Source organism: Gavia stellata, chromosome 2, assembly GCF_030936135.1.
Source record: "Gavia stellata isolate bGavSte3 chromosome 2, bGavSte3.hap2, whole genome shotgun sequence".
NCBI lineage: Eukaryota > Metazoa > Chordata > Aves > Gaviiformes > Gaviidae > Gavia > Gavia stellata.
The window spans coordinates 68,391,398-68,415,939 of record NC_082595.1 but is presented as its reverse complement, the minus strand read 5'-3'; the positions used below and the strand labels follow the sequence as shown (position 1 = coordinate 68,415,939).

Below are 24,542 nucleotides of genomic sequence, written 5' to 3'. Positions count from 1 at the left end.
AAATTAATAGGAACTACAGTTTAACCCTAATCACAAAACCAACATGCCAATCTATATCCACAATTTAAGTAAATAACTTACCGAAGTCTGGCTAGAACAACCTGAAGAAAATTTAGGACCATACTCAGTTCAGCTCCTCGACAAGCAGGCAGCAGCATAGTAAAGCCATCATTTAGCAACTTTTCCTCAGAAAGGCTCAAGTAGCAGCTCGTCTCAAACACTTCTTGGACACCATCAATGTAGGTTGAAAGTAGAGTCCAGAGATTTTGTTTCTGTGTGTAGTCATTTTTGGTTACTAAAAACTCCTTTGCCTTCTCACGGAAAGCATTTGAGAGTTTCTCAGCTAGGACACTAATGTCCATGTTCTTTTCAACATAAATCAAAAGGAAAGCAAAATGGCCTCTCCAGATGAGAGCTCTCTGAGACACGGTGATGGAAGATGGAGTCAGGAAATCCAGAAGATCCAACACTCGACTCACTATATCTTCTGTCTCTGCAACAATTGCCAGCATGAGGAACAGGTTAAAAAAGTTCTGCAATCCCACTTCTGTCAGCTCCTGCATTCTTCTCCGATGGAACTTGGAATAAATTCTACATTAAAAACACAAACAAACCAAACTTTTCTTAAAGTATGCAATTTTATATCTGCTTGATACACTAAAATTGTATTTTCATGCTTTTAGTTTACAGTTATCCTCTTCCAATAACCCTTAATTTTTAAATATCCTCTTTTCCCTCCTCTCTTCTACTCTTTTGGCTAGTGGAACAAACATGCTATTTCATTTTCTGCTCCCAATACAAGGTACACATTAAAGAGTTTTCAACCCCAGGTACAGCCTAACCTTTCTCCCTTATTCAACCTCCAGCACAAAGTTGAGCACAATGTTATGAGCAGGCTCTCTCTGCTTTGTCTGTGATGGGTATTCTCCATACCATGCCTTCATATCAATCAAATTTAGTCCATGAGGGCTGCTAGGAAAGGAAGTTGCCAAGTGGCATCTCTTAGTAACAGCAAACAATTCTTATACCCCAACTTCTTCCCTAAAAATTCCCTTATTTCCATATGGCACAAAGAAAATTCCAAAAAGACCAGGGACCCTCCTTCCTCTAGCTACTAATTTCTGTTCTTATGTTATACTCCCACAGCTGCTGTGCTCAAAGGCTCACCTACGTAACCATCACTGCAGTAAAAGGGAGAGGAAGATTTCTGATGGAAAGGTCCTTTACTCCGCAGTGCTTTGCCAAAGTCTGTACCGACCTGTATTGCACACCTACTGTATGGACTGCGGACTACAAGTTTGGGAGAAAACAGGGAAACTGAGGTGTTTGGGAGAGAAACCTCTCTTCAGCAGGAAGACGTTAAGAAACTTTAAGCTGTATTGCTTAACACGACAGTGCTCAAGTCACATGTAGCTGAAGGTGAGCAGCGCTGCTACTTTGCAACTTCAAAGTGGTTGACAAAAAGCAGAAAGTTTTTACGTAGGTGTCTTTTCTGTGACCTTCGCGCCGATCTGGACTTTTAAATAAATGTCACCATTCTTACGACAGAGGAATAAGATGAAAATGGCTTGCTTAACTTTTTGTGTGTTTAAAACCTTGGGTATATCCTTCACCTTTAAATTAAAGTAAATTCCACATACAGTAGTTAAACATCCATAAATGCCGTTTTCCTATTCTGTCACCTGGAAAAATAGTTGGAAATGGTGCTGAGGTTATCAAATCTGGCCACCAAAAATTACAGCAAATCCAATTAATGTTGTTTAGTAGTAAATTACTACTGACAGGCATTTACGTTCTTCATGCATCAATTAATGCTTGGTTAACTGCTGAAAACAGAGTTCATCCCAAAATCATAGCTGTGAGCTGTTAAATTTTGCTACTTGTGTAATTGATTTATTCAAGGTAGAAATGATGAATACTAGTTGAGCAGACTGACACAGTGTATGTTCTGTATTATTATTCCCCCTCTTAAATTAGGGAAAGTAACAAGCTATAATAGCACAAAAATGTAAGTATAATTTGTTTTCAGTAAAAACAGAGCAGGCTAATTAAAATTACTAACTAAGGCAAGACACTGATTCAGCATCTAACAACATATTTGTTTCTATGTAGTGGTAGTAATTTTTGAACCTGAACTTTACTGACTGTAAGAACTCGTAATGTATACATAGACATTAGATATGTTTTCCCTTTCTGATAGCCAAGATAACCCACCCTTCTTTCTTGGAAGAAACATACCACATAGCTTTGTAAGGTGTGCACAAACATATGCATTTTTTGTATGTTTATTACTTGCATATAAAAAGATTTTATTAATACTTAATACAATTTTAAATAATTTTATTAATACTTTAAAAAATCTTTTTTAAAAATCAAAACAAAACCCCCCAAACAAAACTAATTCTGTCTTCTATGGCCAATGGGAAAAAAAAATTAAAAAGTTAGCACCTTTAATGATCAGTACAACCTCATTACTATAATAAAAGTTTTAAGAACTGAGTAAGTATATAAAACATCAAAATCCTGATTTAGAGCATATATATTTTATGGGTTTTTATATCATGACTGACCATACCACCTAATTAGCATGTTTCAAAATTAAATCAAAATTAAAACCCTCACAAAAAAAAAAAATTGTGAGAAATTTTGGAAACTATGACAAAGAAAATGGAAATATAAATTAAATTGCAGGCCTAGCAAGAGCCAGTCTGCATGTTCTTGGACAACACACAGCTTACCTGCAGCTCAAACAAAATTTCTGTGCTTTAATTACATTACCTGTCTGGCGATAGGGTTGTACCACTGCATAGGTTGCCAGCATACCAAATTCCTGGCCTGTGAGATGAAGCAAATCATCCCAGGCTATGGGTGCCAAGGTGATTCTTGGACCCAGCTCTTGGACCTTGTCACAGCCTCAGCTGGCAACAGAAACTTCAGGGAACAACTGCCTTCTTCAAATTATGAACCACCCTGTATCCCTCATCCCCTTTACTTTCTCATAAGCACAGTACCCTGCTTTGCTTTGGTATGTGGCTGGAAGGGCCATGCAGTCTGACTGACTAGACCTCTTACAACATGAGACAAACTAAATAGCAGCCATACCGTCCTTTAATTTGTTTCCAAGGATGCACACCACTGTTCTCTGCCTCTTCTTTCATCATATGTGCCAAAATGCTGAGAAAAATGAAGTAACTGTTGCTGGACTTGTACAGGGCGGGGATCTGCTGTTCACAACAGCAACTTTTCACCAACTCAAGCATTGACAAAGAAGTTTTACTAAGATTTGCCAGACCCTTCAGACCAAGCCAAGGAACAGTAAAGCAACAGTTCTAAAAGAATAAATGAAACCAGAAAAGATGATAAGTAACAATAAATGTTAATATTCTAAACGCAGTAAGATGCAATCCTTCACACAAACAAAAGGAAACGTTCCTACCACAACTCAAAAAATAAAAATGCATTGTAACTATGTGCAAAGTGTTTTTACAAGATCTTAAAATCAACAGTCCTGATGAAAAATAAGAGTAGAAATATATTATAATTCATTCTATTGTGACATAATGTAATGGACCATAACATATATTTAAACATGATTTCCTAAATAAATAGAGCAAAGTTAGGGATACTGCCATTGACTAGTCAGTTTCACAGAAATGTAGCAATCAAGCTTGGCTAGAGGAGAATCAGAATTAATTGCTAAAAATCGAGGACTGTCAACGTGCAATTCTACATTTTTATATATTCATCTACTTACCAGGTTCTTGCTGTAATAATCCCAGAGTATGGTGACAATAGATAGGTTCAAGTCCCAGAAACTACACAAAGTCAAACAGCACTGAAGATGCATTCGTAAGTGTTCCTCTAACACACCAGTCTTGAAAAGGGAATAAGAAGCTTATTGTAGGAGGGGAGCATCACCTTGTCTACACATAAATCCAATACTACCAGACTATTAAGAATAATTTCCTAATATAAAAATAATTTTTAATTACATAATGTTGAGTAAATCCATCTGCTAATAAAAGCAATGAACTAGAAGATAAAAGCTGACAATTGCATCCTGCAATCCAGCCAATATAATAGTTCATCATGCGCCATTTCAGGCATCTGCAGAGTGGTAGACACATTAAGGTAACAGCCAACTCAATATTGTGATCCTAACTTGAAACATGACTGCATGGTACAGAACCTCACAAAACAGTAAATGGGGCATTAGGTACACTGAATGCATGAGCCAGGGGAATGCTTAAGTCCTTCTGTTATGTAAGTCCAAAGGAAAGCTCATTCACCACTGATACAGAAGGAAGGTGCAACTATCTGAGAGCTCATGTTTCTCTTTATAGTATTCCAAACAGGAAGATCTCTTCTTTCTGAATCATGTTCGTCCTCAAACCTCTGCAACATGGCTACAGTGCTAACATCCCAGACAACTCTAAATCAAGGGCAAATAAGTCTCTGAACACTGGGAAAAAAAACAGACAAAAAACTTCCCACACCACACCACATTTTTTCATTTCATCAGTTCCAAATTTTGCACACAAAAGGAAGAATACTCATAGGAAAGAAAATAGGAAATTCTGAACAATTTGAACAAAGTCAAGCATTGTAATTGTGGGATACTGAGAATGGGATTCATCTCATCCAGCTTTTGATGTTAGCAAAACTGGACTTGCATCGGAGCTAGGATATTAGGAGTTCCATGCTCAGACTGAAATCATGTGTTTAATCCAGGCTATTTCAGACATATACTTTAGGATGATGAGTATAGGATGATAAGCCCTAGAAGGGCTTTATTGTCTCCACTGACGATAAAAGTGGTTCAGCTTGTGTGTAGTTGTCTTAAGGGAAGACTTCTACACATGTAGAGTCTAACACACCTCTGAGATAGTAGTGAACTTGTTCTGTGACAGGAGAAACCCCTGACCTACTTCTCGCTTTCAAATACATCTGAACACTATACTGGCCTGGGATTTCTAACAGCATAAAATAAGCTAAAGAGGAATAAAAGGGGTAAGAAAAATAAAAAAGGTACAGGATGAGTTTTATGACTCAAAATCATAGCCCCAGGAAGGGGAATGAAGGAAACCATGCCTCAGATAAATATTGGGAAGTTATCCCCTTCAGTTCCAATTACAGTGCTTGATCCTGAATTATGTCCCAAGCTCATCCAGCTCAAAAAACGCTTAAATAAAAAAAATACATCACTGATCCCAGGTGATGAAAAAAGATAGCATTAGGTTGTGTTGGGTTTTGTTGGGATTGTTTGTTTGTTTGTTTGGGGGGCTTGTTTGTTTTGAAATAGTCTTTCATTAAATACTTGTTACTGGAAGAGCAGGACTTCTGCTCTTGCCCACAATGCTACTTCTTATGGCTTACTGTGTCTTAAAGCTGCTTTTTTTCCTGTTTTCAATGCTATACAAAGGAGTTATAACTCATTAACTTATCTCTACCTGGCTATACATTCATGTGGAAAACATTATTTGCTACACTTTATCAGAACACTGTAAACAATTACACCAATCACCTACAATAACTTCTAATCACATCTGCCTTCTCTTCTCATGAACAATTAATGCAGGGCATATGGCTTCTAAAGTGGTATATTTCTAAAACAACTTGAAAATTGAAAAGGCATTTTCAGTTGTCATAGAAAATTATGTCTTCAAGACATTATGTATAACAACATATGAAAAACACTGAAATAGAAAAGAAACTCTTCAAGAGACTCATTAAAAGATGTATAGAATAATAGTTCAAATATAATAAAAATGCCTACAAAATGAAAGGTGATCCTCAAGTATTGTTTTTATACGCAACATAACTGTAACTATTAAAACATTACTCTTCCCAAAATAACAACAATCTCATACAAAAAACCCAAGAAGGGACAGAACTGCAGCCATTTTCAACAGCTGTATTTTTTTTTAATTAATAAAAGCAAGAGTCTTGATGTAAAACAAAAAAACTGCAGACGAACGTATCTGTTTCTCTAGAGAGATCTGCCCAGTTACAAAAGATGTAAAAAAAACCCAACCCAACCAAAATATACACTAAAACACACACCCTTTATAAAGAGAATGCTTAGTCTTAGTCTTAAAGCTGTAATTTGTGCATAGGATTATGTTTAGGATCTAATTCAACACACAATGACTGCTTCAGTTAAATTAATTCAACAATAAACATGGTATTGTGAGCAACTTCAATTTCAACCATTATTTATCTGTCCAACAACAGTTTTAGAACAGTTTCCAAAACCAAGATAGTACTGAAGGCTTTATCTCAAATTTAATATGAGAGTTCCCCAGACTTCAAATATCTCTGGGATTAATGGATTCTCTCATTGCTCTTTTGCTTAAAATAGTCTCTTGCACTGCTGGAAATACTATCAGAATTCTTGAGGTAGTGAGCTTTTAATTTATCGCAGAAGGAAGGAACACCAGATGCTATCAAAATGATAGTACTATCTAAACACAACATTTTTCTCTTATGACCTCCTACTGTAGTAACAAAATTGGTTTCCTAGAACTCCAACAAATACTTCTGTATCTCTTTTAGCGTAGAATTAAACAAAAAGTATAGCGAAGGTATAACAAAATTGAGGCAGAAATGAAACAACATGAAGCATTTATTTTCCGAAATGAGAGAAGGCTAATAAGACAGACTATTAGTTCTTACGAACAAAAAAGCTTTTGATTCTCACTTACAATAAAACTCTGTAAACACATACTCATCTTATACTGACAATCCATAAATTTAGTCAGTTTGATGTTGCCTAGTGTACAAATACAGCTATGTTAATATTCCTAGTGCAGTAATATTCATTTCGTAGTACAAATAGAATTGTAAACCAGCTCTACTTTTGTCATTAGCCCAGTAACAGAAATCCAAATTACAACAGAAGTAGGGGATACCTCATGTAACTAGTTTCCCCATAAATGGCCTTTTTTGTGACACAGATGGGAGATCTTTCACATGAGCAATTGTCTTCAACTCTATCCGTCAAGAATTATAAAAAAGAGAGCAGTTGCTGGCTGAGAAACTCACTAGTCTGTCAACTGTTTGGAGCTGAAAGGATGTATTCAAGGAAGCAGCACTCTGCACTTGCCCAGGTATCCATTACTGCTCCTGTCTTTACGTACAGCCCATAAACAGAGTACCTTTGCTTCCCATCTCCGTTGGTCCCCTAATGTGGACAGCACCTTCACATCTTTTCCTTGCTCAGAAGCAGGCTGACTATATCCTTAGAAAGATGGATTTCCTACCTGGGGTCATGGCACTGCAGCACCCCTCTGCCACCTTCACCTGGACATGGGGCATCTTCCTCAGGAAGTCTTTATCACCCCCAAAATCAGGCAAATGCTGGATGAAGGTGGCTCAGGCTCTCTGCCACCTGTAGTAGGGCTGCCTTCTCTGTGCTGGGTATCACTAAACTCAGCAGTTTTACTGAAACTACCAAAATGCTGCAGTTTTAAACAGTGGTTAGTAATTTTTGCATCCCAATACTTAGCTGTCCTAAGGACGTTAGAGCTAACTCCAGCTTCTGCTGATTCATCAAAAGGTGACAATTCTTTCCTCTACTTTCATGATGCTCCCTTACCCTCAAAATCCACATCTGCAACAGTGCCTATTAAATAATCTTTTCACAATACAGAAATTGAAGCTTACATGAAGAAAAATTAACAGTTACTGGTGGGAGTGAGATAATATCACGTTTCATTAAAAATTTATCTGTACCTTTTTCAGGTGCTTTTGAACACACAAAACTATGCATACTTGACTTCATCTCCATTTTCCCCCATCCTTTGTATATTCCCATTCTTCTTATGAACGTGTACAGTCTATAAGCTTTTGAAATTAGGGAGCAACAAGCACAGGTGGATCACGAGGTTGATGGGTATCATCTGAATGGTACTAAACATAACTAGTTTTTAAGTTCCTATATACCTAAAAATGAAGTTTCTAACCACTAATTCCTGCCCTCTCTTGCAAATGAGTGATTCGGCACTATTATTTCTTCTAACTTATTTTGCACAGCTATTACTGTGCATGTCTAATATAGATAAAAGAGGGTATGCTGAAAAGGATGGCTCAGGTAGGATTTACTAACAAACTCAAGCCAAGCCTTAGGGGGCAGTTATCTTAAGTACTGTCCATTTTCCCTTTTGCTTTTTACTGCTTGTCCATGTTAAATTTCCTTATTGTCGTCTTGATATCTCATTGTGCTTCTCATCCCTACACTTTCTGGTCTCAAAAATACTCACTCAGCAGATACTTCAAAGATACAAAAGGATAAGACAAAAGGTAAGAGCAGGCACATGGAGCTGAGAGACCAACAGAGGAGATGGACATGCCTACTGGTAAAAGAAAATCTCCTTCCTAGACACCATCAAGAAGGCTGGTGTGCAGGGAGAGGAAGCAGGATGCATTTTGTAATAGAAATACCTACATGTACTCATGCATGCACATATAGGGACTAATGCTCTCCAAGGAGCATTTCCTACAAATGGCTAACTCCATAACGCAAGAAAAAACAATGAACAAATAATAAAAAAAGGAAATAAGCTAGATGGCTCCTTAGACGGTTGGTAATAGTTGCAAACATATCCTCGGTAAATGAGGGTTTGTTTTAATTCCAATAGTGGTTGCCCATATTTGCCTCATATTACTGTGTCATGACTGACTATTCAAATCTTCTTAACTTGGTCACCTAGCTGCCTTCCTAAACTGTCTACAATGCAACACCTGTTTAACACAAACATCAGAAAGCTGTATATTTTGCACACATTCAACTTCAGAGTAATCTTTATTCAAAATAATAAAAAAAATCACAAGAAAAGAGGAATATTTTGAAGAAAAACGTAACAACAAGTGTCCTCTTACTGTTTCTCAGGTTGCTGACATACAGAAGATGCAACACAGGAAGGTGGCTAATAAGCTACTTACAGTTTTTATACCTCTTATTCTCATCTAAATCTCTCCAGTTTCTCTCACAGAATGGGAAGCATCCAGTAAGTGATGTCATCACTATAGTTTTAATGTATATGTACAGTGTGTGTATTCAGTTATATACTGTGAAATCATTCAAAAAGAGCTAACCTTTTAAGTTGAAAGACTACATAAACAAATGTTAGAGTTTATGTATAGCACTATTTTTCAACTTTTTAATACCCTGTTGTTTCAACTATCCTAACAACTACAAAATAATCTTTTTGTAAAAACTGTAGTTATAACAAGTATTGTTCCGTACTCCAGCTTCAACCACAGCTGTTACTACTGCATGAGCAAGGCAATAATAATAAAAAAGAACTGGTTCCTCCTCTGCTTTCAACAACAGAACTTTGCAGGATTTTTTTTATTTCGTCGGAGACCAAATACAAAAATCAACACGTCTGTTCTCGTCTTAAGCATACACAAATTAAAGAAATTATTTTTATAGGCGTTGCTGATACAGCATTTGCAATTTGTACCATGCAACTTCAGAACAAATTTACAGTGTTGCAATGCAACATATTTAAAAACGTGATGAACAGCATATTTAAAAGCATTTTAAAAGGAGGTCAAGTCTGACCTCTGGGCCATGAAGCATTGCATTAACAGTTCCACAGAAAGAAAAATGATAAGGTATGAAATGACTGCTTAGAAACTAGAACCTTATCAGTAAGAGTTTGATTCAAGCCTGTAAGACAAATTGCTCAGCAAGGCAAGTCACCTTCCCGCTGTGATGAGGATATAGCTGAATTTTCAATGCAACTGACTATCTCCCTCATCATGTCTCCTCAACTTGATATCCTTACATTCAGTGTCTGGTTTACATTTTCTAAGCATCCAGTTCTTACTCTGAATACATCTTGTCAGAATAGCCATATACCTACCCTTCCAGGATAATTATCTTTTTCCTTTATCTGACAATTTAGCATCAAGCACAACCACTTTAAAGCAAGTGTAACTGCTAACAAGGAGGGAACTGTATACTGACATAGTTCAGCTATGGCAAGGATGTTCATTTACCTGTGATAACAACACTAGAATTCCAAAAATACATTTGTTAGTTGGACTTTGTCTCATGCATGGTCTTTTCCTGAAAGCATCCCTGACACTTTCCTTATTCATTATTTCTTCCTTTACACACTTACTTGAGCATCAGTGGATTTTTTAAGGAGTTCTTCCACAAATTTCCAGTTGGATTCCTTCTGCTTCTGAAAAATAATGTTTGTCAGCATGAAATAGCGTTTGTATTGCTCACAAGAATCATTAAGTAATAACATGAAAATAAGCAGGCAAGAGATTTCCAGAAATATTTAATTTCATGACAGCATATTGTAGTCATCACTGAAAACAGCTTTTTTTGGTTTATGAATGTAATTGATACCTGTCCTAAAATTTAGGCCTCAAAAACACATGAAGAGTACACAATTTAAACTGATTTAAGTGACTCATTTGGAATCCCAACCTTCACTTTTAGTAACGCAGCAAAACATTCAGGCATTTTTGATTAGTACAAGCAGTAAGTATGTCTTACAATTTCTTTCTTTAACATTCTCTAAAAAGGAAGATATAAGGGGTAAGAAGGAGGAAAAGGTACAATCTCACCTTTTTGTTTTTCCTTTTCAATGAAAAAACACTTCTAACTCATTTTTCCAAGGCCAAGCACTAAGGATTGTTTTGGCCAATATGGTAAGAAGTTGGCCAGATAGTAATGGCCTATATAGATAGAAAAAAAATACAGGGTAGGTCAAATATAGCCTGTAATACATATTCTTCAGCTTGGGAAGACAGGTAACTATCCATTTGAATCAACTAGACCATGCTAGTGAAGTAGAAGAGTTACATGGCAAAGTATATTAAAAAGGAAGAAAAAAAAAAATTATTTAGGCAAAGTGGGAAAGGGTAGAAGGTTTTGCAACTAAGGCCATTTCCCAGGGAAAAAATAAAAGGCGACCAAGCCAACATACATACAATTCTAGGAGGTCCAAAAATCATCTCTTACACTCAGTCACATATATAGCTTGTGTAGATAACTAGATGTGTACTTTCATCATTGTCCTGCCTCGCTCATTCCCTCCACTATCACAACTGTTAAGCCTTGTAAATTATTCTGCAGATATCTGTCCTTAAATGTCTGTATCGAGCTTACAATAAAGACCATCTTATGCTTTGGTAATTGAAATATAACTACTTTCCAGCAGCAACACCATCATGCCCCATCCTCTTCTGCTACTGACTACACTACTTAATACTGTGACTTGGTGACAATTCCACACAGAACTCCAGAAAGTACCGAGAGAACTTCAGAGATGAACTCTTCAAAAAGATGCACTAATATTTATGTAACACAATTTAACTACTTGGTGGCTTTACATTTTTGCACGACAAGAAAAAGAGAATTCTGAAAGATTGCCCATGGTAGCAAGTCACAGTCTGTACACTGTTTATGGAACAAATATAAATGAAAGGACAGATCTGCAGAAAGTTACACTAAAGCTGTGATTTCACGATTCAGGAACTTGAGCAGTATCAGTTAAGGAGTTCCCACTGCTTCCTCCTCATCCTGCCAGCTGCTTTTCCTGCCCTCACAGATGCAGCATGCCACTGCTCAGTTGTTCTGGTACTTCTGCTTGTGGGACACAGTGTGAACCAGATCAGTGAACTGACCCAGAGCTTCAGGAGAGAAAAAAAGAATGAAAAAGAAAGGATGGCCTGACCTAGGTCATAGAATAGGGACACAAATAATTGCGCCAGAACAGCAGAAGGCATATCATGCCTAGGGTGGTAATAAGGACTTCTTAAGCTGTTACTGATGCCAAAGCCTTTGTATCATGAAACCAGAACTAGCATCCTGTCAGAAGGAGAGGCCACTTCATCAACAAGTAGCCAAGGAGCAAAGGCAGCACTTCAATAATAAGTAAAACCCAGGAAGTGCACAGTCAGCATTCCCAGACAGTTCTAGCTAGTATTTAAGGCAGATTTTTATTTTGACTGCTGTATTTTAGAGCTTGATGTTATGTGAATACCTACACACTGGCATGGTCCTACTGCAGACTCCGAATAAAGCTAATCAACTGCTCAAAAGCCAGATTTATCAGAAATGAGTAGATATTAAGAGAGTCTCATGACTATGAGACCTCTGAATGTCTGGATCAGCCTGCTCAGAACATGCTTTTAGCACTCCCATAGTCCAAGGACACATGGTTTATAAAAAACTTGTTTATTGCCAAAATTTCAGCTCGCGTTACAAGACCCTGGAGTAGTCTAGGGCAAACTCCTGACAGCAACTGGAATTAATTACAAGAGTGTACCCAGGTTCAGCCCAAACTCAGGAAAAAATGACACCAACCACCTGCTGCACTCTTCTTTTAGCCTCAATTGTCTCTATCTTTTAACACACTTGTTTCATTCAAATCCCACTAAATTTACATCCTAACAGTATTCCCTGCTACACTGGCAATATGGCATGGCAACTGTTTACAATCCATCCTTGTCAGAGAATATGTAGAATCTACATCTTACTCCAAACCTGCTGGCTTACAACATCCTAGCTCCACCCCACAGAGTCCTAAGACCAACAGAACCTGGAGACCTTACAGTGCATAAAAGTGCTGCTAAAAGCAAAAACTTGAGCAGAGACTCTCTGGGTTCTCAGGGAGAAACTTTTGCAAGGACTAACAGTTGACTACCTGGAAGAGCCATACTAGGCTTCTCGGCTGGAAGTCCATGTCTGCATATCTTGCCACGTAGTCATTTCAGATTATTCTATTCAAAGGCAAGAATTTTTAGCCCCAAGTAATCCTGACTATATTTCCCTAGCCCACAGTATATTGAAATTGACCCTGCAATGTTCAGAAGTAGCAAATCTTCTCATCAGGTCCCATTTGGTTTTTAGATGTACAAATCCATCTTTTCAGAAGGGTGAATGTGAGGTTATGGAAAGAGACAGGTACTATACATCCCTCATAAGAGAGTCTCTAGGAAACCTGGTCAAAATTTTCTAGTTTAAAAAAATTGTTTCATGTGTATGAAATATATATTCAATATATGAATCATCGCATATTTGAAATTACGTTATATGAGCTAAAGGGGGAAAAATAAAAAGCAAGTCTGAAACCTATTTAGAATTTTAAAAGCTTTCATAATAACCTCAAGGCCATGCAGACCACATTAAAAAATTGAAAATCTTCCACAGATGACATAGGCTTAGAGGCAATTTTTGCTACAGAGCACATGAATAACCATCATTATGACACATCACCCTCCCACCTCTGATCACAGTTAATTAAAAGAAAGCATGTGTCATGAAGCTATTGCATCAGATGTTTAACCAACAAAACGCAACTACATTGAGCCCTGATGTAATTCCTCTGACTTTACAACTTTATATCATGGACTATTTTATCTTAAAACATTCCAAGAATGTTTCAGGCTGTAATTTGGGGTGAGGGAGGAAACATAAAGAAATGGTAACCATCAACTATCTACAACAGATTACATTCTTGTGGTGTATGAAAAGGCACTGTGTTACTGATAGATTTTTTTCTAAGTACCCATGGCACTTAAGAGAACAGGGATCCCTGGACAAACTCACAGCCAAACTCAGAGAAACGCGAAGCACAGCTAACAGTTTGAACTTAAAAACTACTTGAAACATTCAAGAGGAACATGCACAGGTCTCATGATTTACAAATCGAGACTTGGAAATTCTCTTCTCCCAGGTGGGTGCTAAGGAAAAAATATTATTTATCTTGGGCAAGTCACTTCTGTCACGGCGTCTCAGATTCCTACTCTAAAATAAGAACAACAGGAATCCTTTTTTCCATTCTACCTCTGTTTGGCTTATTTAAACAATATAATGCCTGGGGCAAAAAATAATCTCTCACGAGGCTAAATACACAGTATGTACCAGTATGAGAGACAGGAAAAAAATCAAATGATCAAAGTAAACAGTATCACTGCATTTTGATTAGGGCATAAAATATAAGAAAACCAGGATAAATGGCTGCTTCACACTGGTTTCTGTATTCAACCTGGGAATAACCTTTTCTTTCCATCTAAGTTCCTCTAATAAGCAGGGAGTGTAGGAATTCTACCTTCCCAATGTCCCTCCGAAATACAATATGGACTGTGGTCCTCCCCCACTACCATCGTAACGGGGCAAAAGCAAGGGAAGCTTGAGACAACCTTGGGTAACAATGAGATGTGGTCTGCAATTTTACACTGTATGAATGTCTAAGAAGTTGCTTCATTTTGCCACGGTATTATTAGAACAGACTGAACCACATGATCATGAGCAGCCTGCCACGGGATCCTAAAGGATCTGTCAACCCACAAGCAGCAGAAGCATAAACATCTCACATTCATCAAGTCCTCTAGTCACCAGAATCGGCATGAGTTTTTCAATTAAGTATTCAAACACTGAGTTACCACATACCTTCCCTATCTTCTTTTTTTTTTTTTTTTTGACAAACCAGGGACTTTGCAAGATAAAAATCAATGAAAACAATTCTTACTTTTATTAGAACGTCTAATTTTACTTAGGATCAAAAGCATTCACAGTTGTTCAACATTTTTCATTCCTTCTCTGTTTATATACTAATGCTTTTAAAGATCTAAAGATGAAGGGGGGATTTTAAGTTATCAAAACAAATTGATCAACTGATGTGTTCAAACTCTTCCCTCTTTACAGTTCTGCAGTTCACAAACATATCTCAAGGTTTTAACCTTTCATCCTAAATCAGGACAGGAAATCATGGTAAAGATTTTAACAAAAAAGGGTATGACCTTTCCAGTTTTAATACACACTATTAAATTACAAATAATAAAGGACACTTCACAAGAAAGGGCAATTAAGGGCAATTTGTGGAAGAAGCCATATATAGCTGATGCTTGGTAAACTAGGGAATATAAGCAATCCAGCTGAAATGTAAAAAAAAAGAAAACAACCGAACAACAAAAACCAACACCACCATTAAAAAACCCCAAACACAACTACAGTGAGGCAAAACATAAAAGAACAGAAAGACAGGTGACAGAAAGTGGCATGGCCCGATTCTCTTTAGTGCCAAAACCACTATCAGACAAAAAAAAAAAAAACCCACAGAAAACCTACATTTCTGGGTCTTCAGCTATCTCTTTGGCTTCTAGTCAGCTCCCTCTATAGTCAATTAATAAAAATTGGCAGCTTTCATACCTCTCAAAATGGATGAATTGCCTTAGCAAGTGCCTATTTCCTTCCCAATTAATGATCAGAAACTTAAAACTGGGCAGGATGAATCTCAGAGTAGAGACTGAAAGAAGGGTCAGGGTTTACATGACCCCAGAACTCCAGAAAACTACAATGAGTTACATGAAGGAATTTGATGCAGCAGTATCAAGTATGGCCCTTCCTAAACTGAACCTTGAATTCAACAGTTACTAGACAGTGTCTATTGGTACCACACCAACACAGAAAATTAAGCTTTATACACAAATATCTACTCACCTCATCATGCCATTACTGTGATGCAAAGGGAATGCAATTAGACAGACTGGAATTTATCCAGAGCAGAGCTACCACTTTTTTTAAAAAAGTGGCATTAACAATTACAGAGTCAATGTTTGAGGTTTATACTTCATAGGGTACAATCTAATGTGTTCAGTTCCTAAAACAACAAACCCAGTGAAGCATTTATGCTGCAGGCAGTCAGTCTTGAAACGTATGTTACATCATTAAGTATATATGCTACTAACTAGTTGGGGTATTTCAAGTTTCCTTAATACAGTAATCTACTGAATATCTGGTGCATAACATGAATACGTCAGGGGCTCCTGGAATATTTGCTGACTTGTACAAAGCACACCTTAACACCACCAACTTTAAAGGACTTTTTTTAAGGAGCGTGAAAATTCCTGTATTACAACATGAATTGTTTTCTGTCAACAAAAATAACCAAGCAAAGTTAGAGACCTAAATAAATTATAATGACTTTTAGGTATTTAGAAAAAAGCACACTCACCTTCTCATCTAGATTTCCATTACGGTCAAACTGGTAGAGTGATGCCAGATGAGTAATAATCCACCAGCTAAAACTCAATGGGTCTTTACACTGAATTGTTTCAAAACCAGACATCCTTTCAGAACTATTTGGCCTTTCAAAGATATTCTTTAGAGTTTTGTTCACCAAACTCCAGAAACACTGTAGAAAATGCAAAAGTAAATTTGAACTGTGTTGAATAACAAAGCCTACGTTAACAATTTTCTCTGTCCTAATGATTAATTTGCTTTTACAGGGAACAAGCAAGATGATAGTCATTTAAAGAAAATTACAAAAATCAGTGTTCAGTATTACCAGAGAAAACCTGGAGCTACTTTAGAATGTCCCCTCTCAAATGCCACTAGAAAGCAATGTGAAAGGACAAGCTTTGGTCACAAGGAAGAACATGGTGTGATATTTCACAGGCAAAACTACAAGCTGATGGAATGAAAATGTGCAGATGGGATGCTGCACCAACACTTACACATGAGAGAGATTAGAGTTCTTTAACGGAGACTTTTTACAACAGATTTTTGAAAAACTTCTAGCACCAGACTAACCTAACCAAGAGGAAGATAGTAGTAGATGGTGAAGAATCAGTCTGAAAGACAGCAAACTGAGGTTCAAATTCCCTGTTTTGTTCCAAGTCTCTTCCAGCACTGACAAACCAATTAATTCTCTTTGGCTCAGATCCCTGTCTATACCACAATATTACTTCTTCTTACAGCCTGTGCCCATCTTCCTTAATTATACAGAAACTCTCTGGAACTTCTTTGCACCTGTATTTCATCCACCTTAGCTGGGTCCTGATCCTAACTTATGCTTCAAAGTGCTAGTGCAAACACTTAACACTAATGAAGTTTCACTTGTGTTGTCCACCTTTATATCTGTTGTCATTAACGAGTAAATAGCTATCAGTACAAACACTCTACTGTGAAGTACTTCATTCTATTCTAAGTGAACAGTACTCATTGTGCAGATGGCAGCTTTGGTTTTTATAAAGATTATTTCAGAAAACTTTCAAAGGATTTTGACACTTAATATTTATTCAGAGAAACATCAGCTCAATTCTAACCAGCAGTCAAGAAAGAAAAATCAAAACACTAGAAAATATTAGCAAAGGAAAAGAACAAAATAGAAAACATCAGTATGCAATGTATAAAATTCATATGGCCACCTAACCCATGCTTTGAATACTGCATGCAATCCCGGTACTCTGCCATTCAAAATAGTTTGGAAAAGGTTCAGAGAAGGGTGACAAAGATGCCCACAGGTAGAGAATGGCACCTGACTGAATACAGTAAGACTCCTCAGCCTAGAAAAGACAGAAGGTAGGAGATACCAGAAAAAAAACCCGAGGAGGCATATAAAGTCATATTGGTATAAGGAAGGAGAACAGGTAGTGATTGGCTCTTCCAATAAAAGTATAAGGGGGCATCAAAAGAAGTCAGCAACTACAAGATTCAAAAACAAAAACCAGGTTTTTCTTGTATAGGTAGCTGAAGTACGGGTATCAAAGACAGAAACCTGGGCTGGATGGATCATTGGTCTGACTGTACCTGTGTTTCTAATGCCTAGAGATGAATCATTGCATGACATAACAAATAAATTACAAATAATAATAAACATTTAAAAACCCGGGTAAACGGGTTTCTTTTGTTCTACCATACAACTTTCACAGTCTGTTCCTTTGCTTTCCTTAGCACAAGGAGCACTCCTTATCAGTGCCCTAGGTCAAACCTAGAGTCAGGACTTGATGCACATTCAAGACGGCAGCCTAAAGCATCACAGTTAGCATGCAGTCCTCCTAAAGCAAATACGAAGTTCAGTTCTATCATCAGATATGTGAACTAGTACATTCATGGCAACCTGGGAACATTTGGCAACTGTATTGCATATGTAATATGCATGTATATGTTACAGTATTCTTCCATTACCTCTGTGTGAGACCCTTTATTTCTGTGGTCCAGCAGCTGAATAAGTAGAATCCACAATTCTTTAATGCAGATACACGGATAATGATGACTAGTAAGAGCCTCAGAAGGTCTCACCTGAAAGAGAATATGCAATACAATTATTCATAAAAGTGTTATTTTTGAAATTGCATTTTATGTACCAATATTTCCTCTGGTTTTGGTTGTTTGAGGTTTTTTGCAGTTAAATAATATAGCTACAATTAGATATTGGAAAGTGCATTATTTCATTAATATCCAAAATACATCTCATACAACAAAGACTGTTTCCTAATTCTACATAAGTTATAGGCTGTGCTGTGTCTTAGTTTCTTCTGAGCCACTTTCAAACATTATTTAATCAAATAAAAATGGGTTTCTAAGGCCTAAATGAAAAGGAATTGCAATAAATAACGATTCATTGTCTGACAGTAGGGAAAAGAGAAGATGATTGATTAGATTTTCTTGGTGTTCTTGGGAAGATAAGAAAAAGATTTCAAATGATTTAATAGCTATTATTGTTGTTATTTTTAACTGAAAAATCCTTAATGACTAGCCATAATGCTAGTAGAATATGTTTTTGTTGGCATGAGGATGTTAATGTTCCCACAACATTTCACAAAATCTGCTTTTTCGGTAAATTTACTGCAAGGCATTCTTTTAATATGCAGAAAACAGCATATTTCAAGTCATATACATTATTTGATTACTATTCCATATTTAACCAAATTCACTTAGACTGATGCATTTCAAATGCAAAGTAGTCGTCTTGTGATTCATTTTTTAGTTTTACATTCCCTGAATTGTGAAACAAAGTAAGCAAAACAGCAAAAGGAAGTGCTAAATACATAAAAATTCTCTGTACATTTTAATGTTTTTAAGACCTACAAGCACTGTATTTGAAATAATCATAGTACAGACAAAACTTACTCTGTCTTAGGACCTACAAAACCACTGAACTGTATTCAGAGGTGGTAAAAACAGTGAGGAGAGCTTTGCTTAAATAGCATAATTCAGCATATTTTACCTTCAAGCAAGGATACAATGGCAGAAATGTAGAAAGAAAAGAGGCAAGACAAACAGCTCATACTCAGTTTATCCCTAAACAATGAGTAGTCAAAGTTTGAATAATCAGCCTACACCCCTTTAAAGCAAATAGAGGGGAATGGGCACCTAGAGAGACTAATTCATGTAACTCACTGCAGAAGAAAGAACTGTTGCTATCCTTCCCTGACAATAAAAAGAACACTAGGTGAGTAGTTTAGCCAACTAATTCCTAGACACCTAGATCTGATGACATGAATCCTGAATTTTTATATCCTCATGCTCTTCCTGATTCATTCATGCACAACTGTTCTCAAATCACACTGTACTTAAAATAATTTCTGAATTTGGAAACCTAATGGTGTAAAGTAAAAATTAAATCAAAATACGCAATGCCAGTGACAGCAGTAGCTGTGGGAAAGAGACATTATACAAGTGGGAGTGAATGACTAAAAACCACACTCTCACAATTAGAAGATCAAGTATATCACCAATAGTTTCAAATCTGTATAATATTCTATAAGGATACAGACTTTTTATTTATAATCCACCTTTAGAGTAATACGTTTACAACTACTGTTTTCATACAGCTCTAAATCAGGTTTAAATACTGAACTACTGAATTATAAATATGAATTTATATGTATTTTTAAGTGTGACAATTTGTTTTTCTCTCTCTATAAGGAACCCTGCTTACACTATGAAATTGCCAGGGTGGACCCTGACAATCCATTTAAGAACATCATGAGGTCAAAACTGAAATATTTAAAATAATTCTGTTATTCACTTTCCACATACGGTGTTTAGAGTTTGTCATGTGCCTATGCCTCCTCACGTACCTAGTTAAAGATCCGTTATGGGAATCTCTCAACAACCTGAATTAATCTTATGTAAATATTATTTGAGAAGAAACATCAGTGTGACCACTGAAGTCTATTGAAAAACTCGTTATTTAACTACTAACTTCCCAAAACTCAAGTGCCTCAAAAATACTCTGGTTATGACTCATCAACAAAGAGCAGAATAGATCTCTCAGAAAGGAGCAGTCTACTTATTACAGATGCACTACAACACTGGAGGATTTTATGGAAGTATTAGGTACACAACCTATCTTACAAGTGAGAGTTTCAGGCCTTTTACATGGAGCACCAGTTGTTGCAGCAACTAGGTGTCTTAATCTACTACTTGCACTACTACTGTGCTCTTCTACAACATAGCAGGATCTCTTTTGCAGGAGATGTGCAGTATCCGTGCAGGATAGAGTTTGGCTAGCAGTATCAAAGCAAGACACCATACAGATATTGGTTAGACTAAGGATAACCGAGACATTGTTTTCTTCAGAGATAGTCTGGATTTCCTCTTGCAACATCCTGAGTTCAGTAACTTGGTAAGAAGAGTTATAACATCAAACTGCGGTACTCTTGGGGCAACAGAGCTCTAGTGCCAGAGGTATGCTGCTGAAAATAGAAAGGAGATCCAAGGATATATATTTCTCTGCCAAATGTATCTCAGAGCACAATGGACTCAGTACATATCCAAGTCAAGTGTCTTGATACCAGAGCTGCCCAAGAAACAGATCTGAAAATATAAGTGTGGAGGATTAGTGTTTATGTCCCTCCTTCCAAGGATACCCACAAATGTTAAGAACTGCACTTCTGAATATTCTCAGCCAAAAGCTTAATGACATGTTTTAGTGATGAGTTGACAGCATCATCTACTACAGGTTATCAGTTGTGTTTTCAACAATTTTGAGGGATGTTATTTCAATTACTGGATTATAGCAATGAAAGCATACTGAAGATCCAGCTCAAGTCCAAGCTCCACTTTAGAAATGAATCTCGGATAGAACTAGTTCAAGCTGTGCAGCCCAAGCCTAGGGAGAGCTGAAAAAACAAGCAGTGGCAAAACAATCTCCTCTCTTTGTAATGTGGCTCTGTGGAAGTAGGATGAATCTGTCATTTTAACAGCTGACATTTCAAAGCCTACCATCAAGCACAATGGTCAACAGATACTATTTGAATCTTCCTTTAAAAAAATTACTCTCATCTATTTGCCTTTTGGTGGGGGAGGAAGTTGTGGTATTATCTGATAATTTAATAGATCAAAACTGATTTTAAAAGGTAACACAGTTCTCTACAGAAAGATAGTTTAAAAGAACAGTTATCAAATGCTACTACAGCCATTTCACACCCACCCCCCCCAAACAGTAATATGAAAGAAGGGGGACTCCATTTTTCATGTCCTTGTACTAGGAAAACATAAATTATACAGTGGTCACTGGTCACTGCTACTTATTCTCAGAGTTCAGTCCTGCACTCATGGATCACACATGCCCATCTAAAGCAGGTTTCACAACAACACAGTCAAAGAAGATTATGCAGCTCTTTTACTAGGTGCTATATGGAGCTATTATGACTTTTTAGCTTTGGAGTGCTCAAAACAAGTGAGAAAAACACTGCAGCTATAGAAGAAAAGAAAAGGAAAGAAAAGCAAAGGACAAGTTTTCCCTTGCCAAATGTAAAAGCGCTGTAACAAAAAGATGAGGTTGTGGAAATAGGAGCAGTGCAACAATAAACCGTAATATGACATTCTGTAGGTGTCCAGTTAGCTTACTGCCAGGATTACAGTTATTCTTTTTTTGTTCCTGTTGAGAGAGTTTGAAAAGATTATTTTTTTTTGCATGTATAGCTCTAAACCCTTTAGACTGTGCCATGTTTGGCATTAAACCTGGAACATTGAACTTAGGAAATGTGGCACTCACTTCTGCTCTGTACACAGTGCATTTCAATATTACTCTCTCATTCAACTGGCAGATGGTCATGAATAAATATAACACAATTTGAGCTCCTAACAAATAACACTCTTTAAAACATGGAGATACAAAGCCATACATAACATTTAAAGCTTAACAGTAAAAAGTCATGTATGCATTGGTGCAATATCTAATTCATATGGTTCCCAGTACAAGCATCTATCTGCCTGTGTCCTACACAAAGAAAAAAAGTTACCTTTATATACTTGTTGATGGACAAGCTTATTAAATCAGATATGAGATTTCCACAGTGTTTTTCAAATAAGCTGATACTGGTTAAATTCTCTCCGGTTAGATTCATAAAATGGTTAGCATATACAACTTGTCCTAAAACACAAAAGAAAATTAGACCTATTTAGTCCTGGGTTTGGCTGTAGGAATACAAGAAAGACAGGAATTTTTTTTCTATTCTATCCATTTTAGAATTGATTTGTTGAGCTGTAGATAATTTTAATTTACAAAGTCATTTGGGAAAGTTCATCCATTCTAAGTTCAAGGTAGTTCCTTCATTATTACACTAAAGTCTGGTATTATTCTCGTTGACGGTAAAATAATTCGGCACTTTACAGCCTTTTATTGGCACAGTTTTTGCAGTGGAATAAAGATCTATTTATCTGCAAGTTCCTCTTTGTCACATGCCAGTGCGCATGTTCTGAAATCATGACATGTTTTGCAGATATGGAAGTTGATGACAAACAATTATGGAGAGGTCTAACACTTTCCTTTGGATGTGTTGATGTAAAAAGCTGGCATGATCATATTCCAACTTGAGCATTTGTAGACATTAGCACAGATAAAATGGTAAAGTTAAAAGGCTGTAAGATCTTATCCCGCAAGCTTTCCAACAGTACAACTCCCTTGACATCAGTGGAACATAAAATATGTAGAACGAGCCTGTATTTTATTCTTGGAAATGCAGGGCGAAGCCCTGAACCCACTATCCTGCCATTGGTCTCAGCAGTGTGAAGTTTCCACTCAGCATACTTTACAGAATGAGATGAGAACCTGAGAAATTCTACAAGATACATAAGAATACAAGACAATATATGCAGAGATACTACTGTTTTGATTAGTAAATTCTGTTGTTAAAAAGCACGAGCTTTCTCTTACAAAAATGGATTGCTGCATTATTACTCAGAACTTTCTCTAGAAATAAAACATAGAATTCTGGACAATAAATTGCCTCCAACAGTTTTCCCATCGTTTCTCCAAAAGACCCCAAAAAAGGAAAACAGACTATGGATGGATCATAAAAGCAGCTTAGAACTGTACAACAAACAGCCAACCCACACACTATCCAGGAACACAGACATGCAGAAAACAGTGAATATGCTTTAATCTGAGCAAGACTGTGTTGTGACAGCACTCACAGCAGGCAAAAGCTAATCCAAGAGTTCAGATTCAGTACCAGTTACCTGGGCTAAACATACAGTGCATTCTTTCTAGACCTCAATGTTACTCCAAATGTTGCAGTTCCTATATGGAACTTACATTGATAATTTCTAATAACAGGGGGAGGTTTGGTTGTAGTGACACAATGATTATAGAAGAAAATACATTTTTGTGATTTATTTTGCTAGCACATACATGAACAAGACATAATTCTCACAAAGCAAATAAAGTTCTTTTCTGTATTTTAACAATTCTTCTTCAGCAAACTGAACTACTTCGAAATTGGGTTCTTCAATTGCATTCTATGACCTTTTTTATCTAGCTTCTATGAACAGCTTACTCTCATCAATCTACTTTTTGCCCTTTTTTTTTTTAAAAAAAAAAAAGAAAGCACAATTGCCTTGCCCTTTTCTTGCTGTACTTTTACAAGGTCCTCTGACTGAGACTTCTTCCTTTGCCCAGTATTTCCTTAGTGTCATATATGGTTAACAATGCAAATTATCTGTTCTGAGATTCTTTGTTCTAGTCCATAGTCCATACTTGGACACTTTTCCTACATTGTTTTCATCAGATTGCTGTTCACTGTTATGCATTCTGGATCTCTGCAAATGTATTTTTATTTGCGATGTCAAAAAATATATTGTTATTAAATATTTAGTATGTTGTAAGCATCAGTTGAGAACAAACTTCTTAACCTTGGTCAGGTTTTGATAGAACAAATTCCTAATACTATTTCACGGAATCACTAAGGTTGGAAAAGACCTGTAAGATCATCAAGTCCAACCATCAACTAATACCACCATGCCCATTAAACCATGTCCCACAATGCATCGTCCACATGTTCCTTGAACACCTCCAGTGATGGTGACTCCACCACTTCCCTGGGCAGCCTGTTCCAGTGTCTCACCACTCTCTCAGTACAAGAAATTTTTCCAATATCCAGCCTGAACCTCCCCCAGCACAACTTGAGGCCATTTCCTCTAGTCCTGTCACTCATCACTTGGGAGAAGAGGCCAACACCCACCTCTCTGCAACCTCCTTTCAAGTAGTTGTAGAGAGCAATAAGGTCTCCCCTCAGCCTCCTCTTCTCCAGGCTGAACAACCCCAGTTCCCTCAGCCGCTCCTCATAAGACTTGTGCTCCAGACCCCTCACCAGCTTCGCTGCCCTTCTCTGGACACGCTCCAGCACCTCCATGTCCTTCTTGTAGTGAGGGGCCCAAAACTGAACACAGTATTCGAGGTGCGGCCTCACCAGCGCCGAGTACAGGGGCACGATCACTTCTCTACTCCTGCTGGCCACACTATTTCTGATTTCATTTAATTGGAGCTACATGAAGA

The 24,542-nt window shown here is 37.1% G+C and overlaps 1 protein-coding gene across 1 annotated transcript in view; it reads right to left on the bottom strand.

Moving 5' to 3' along the window:
* The window catches only part of MMS22L (MMS22 like, DNA repair protein), a 95,963-nt gene that overhangs the window by 59,532 nt on the left and 11,889 nt on the right, over nucleotides 1–24,542 (bottom strand). Inside the window, exons 7-13 of the mRNA XM_059835600.1 lie at nucleotides 22,009–22,139; nucleotides 17,942–18,055; nucleotides 15,987–16,166; nucleotides 10,134–10,196; nucleotides 3,755–3,874; nucleotides 3,103–3,329; nucleotides 82–591 (exon numbers count right to left, since the gene is read on the bottom strand). Of these exons, the coding sequence (XP_059691583.1) occupies nucleotides 82–591; nucleotides 3,103–3,329; nucleotides 3,755–3,874; nucleotides 10,134–10,196; nucleotides 15,987–16,166; nucleotides 17,942–18,055; nucleotides 22,009–22,139 (1,345 nt within the window). The remainder of the gene's footprint in view (nucleotides 1–81; nucleotides 592–3,102; nucleotides 3,330–3,754; nucleotides 3,875–10,133; nucleotides 10,197–15,986; nucleotides 16,167–17,941; nucleotides 18,056–22,008; nucleotides 22,140–24,542) is intronic.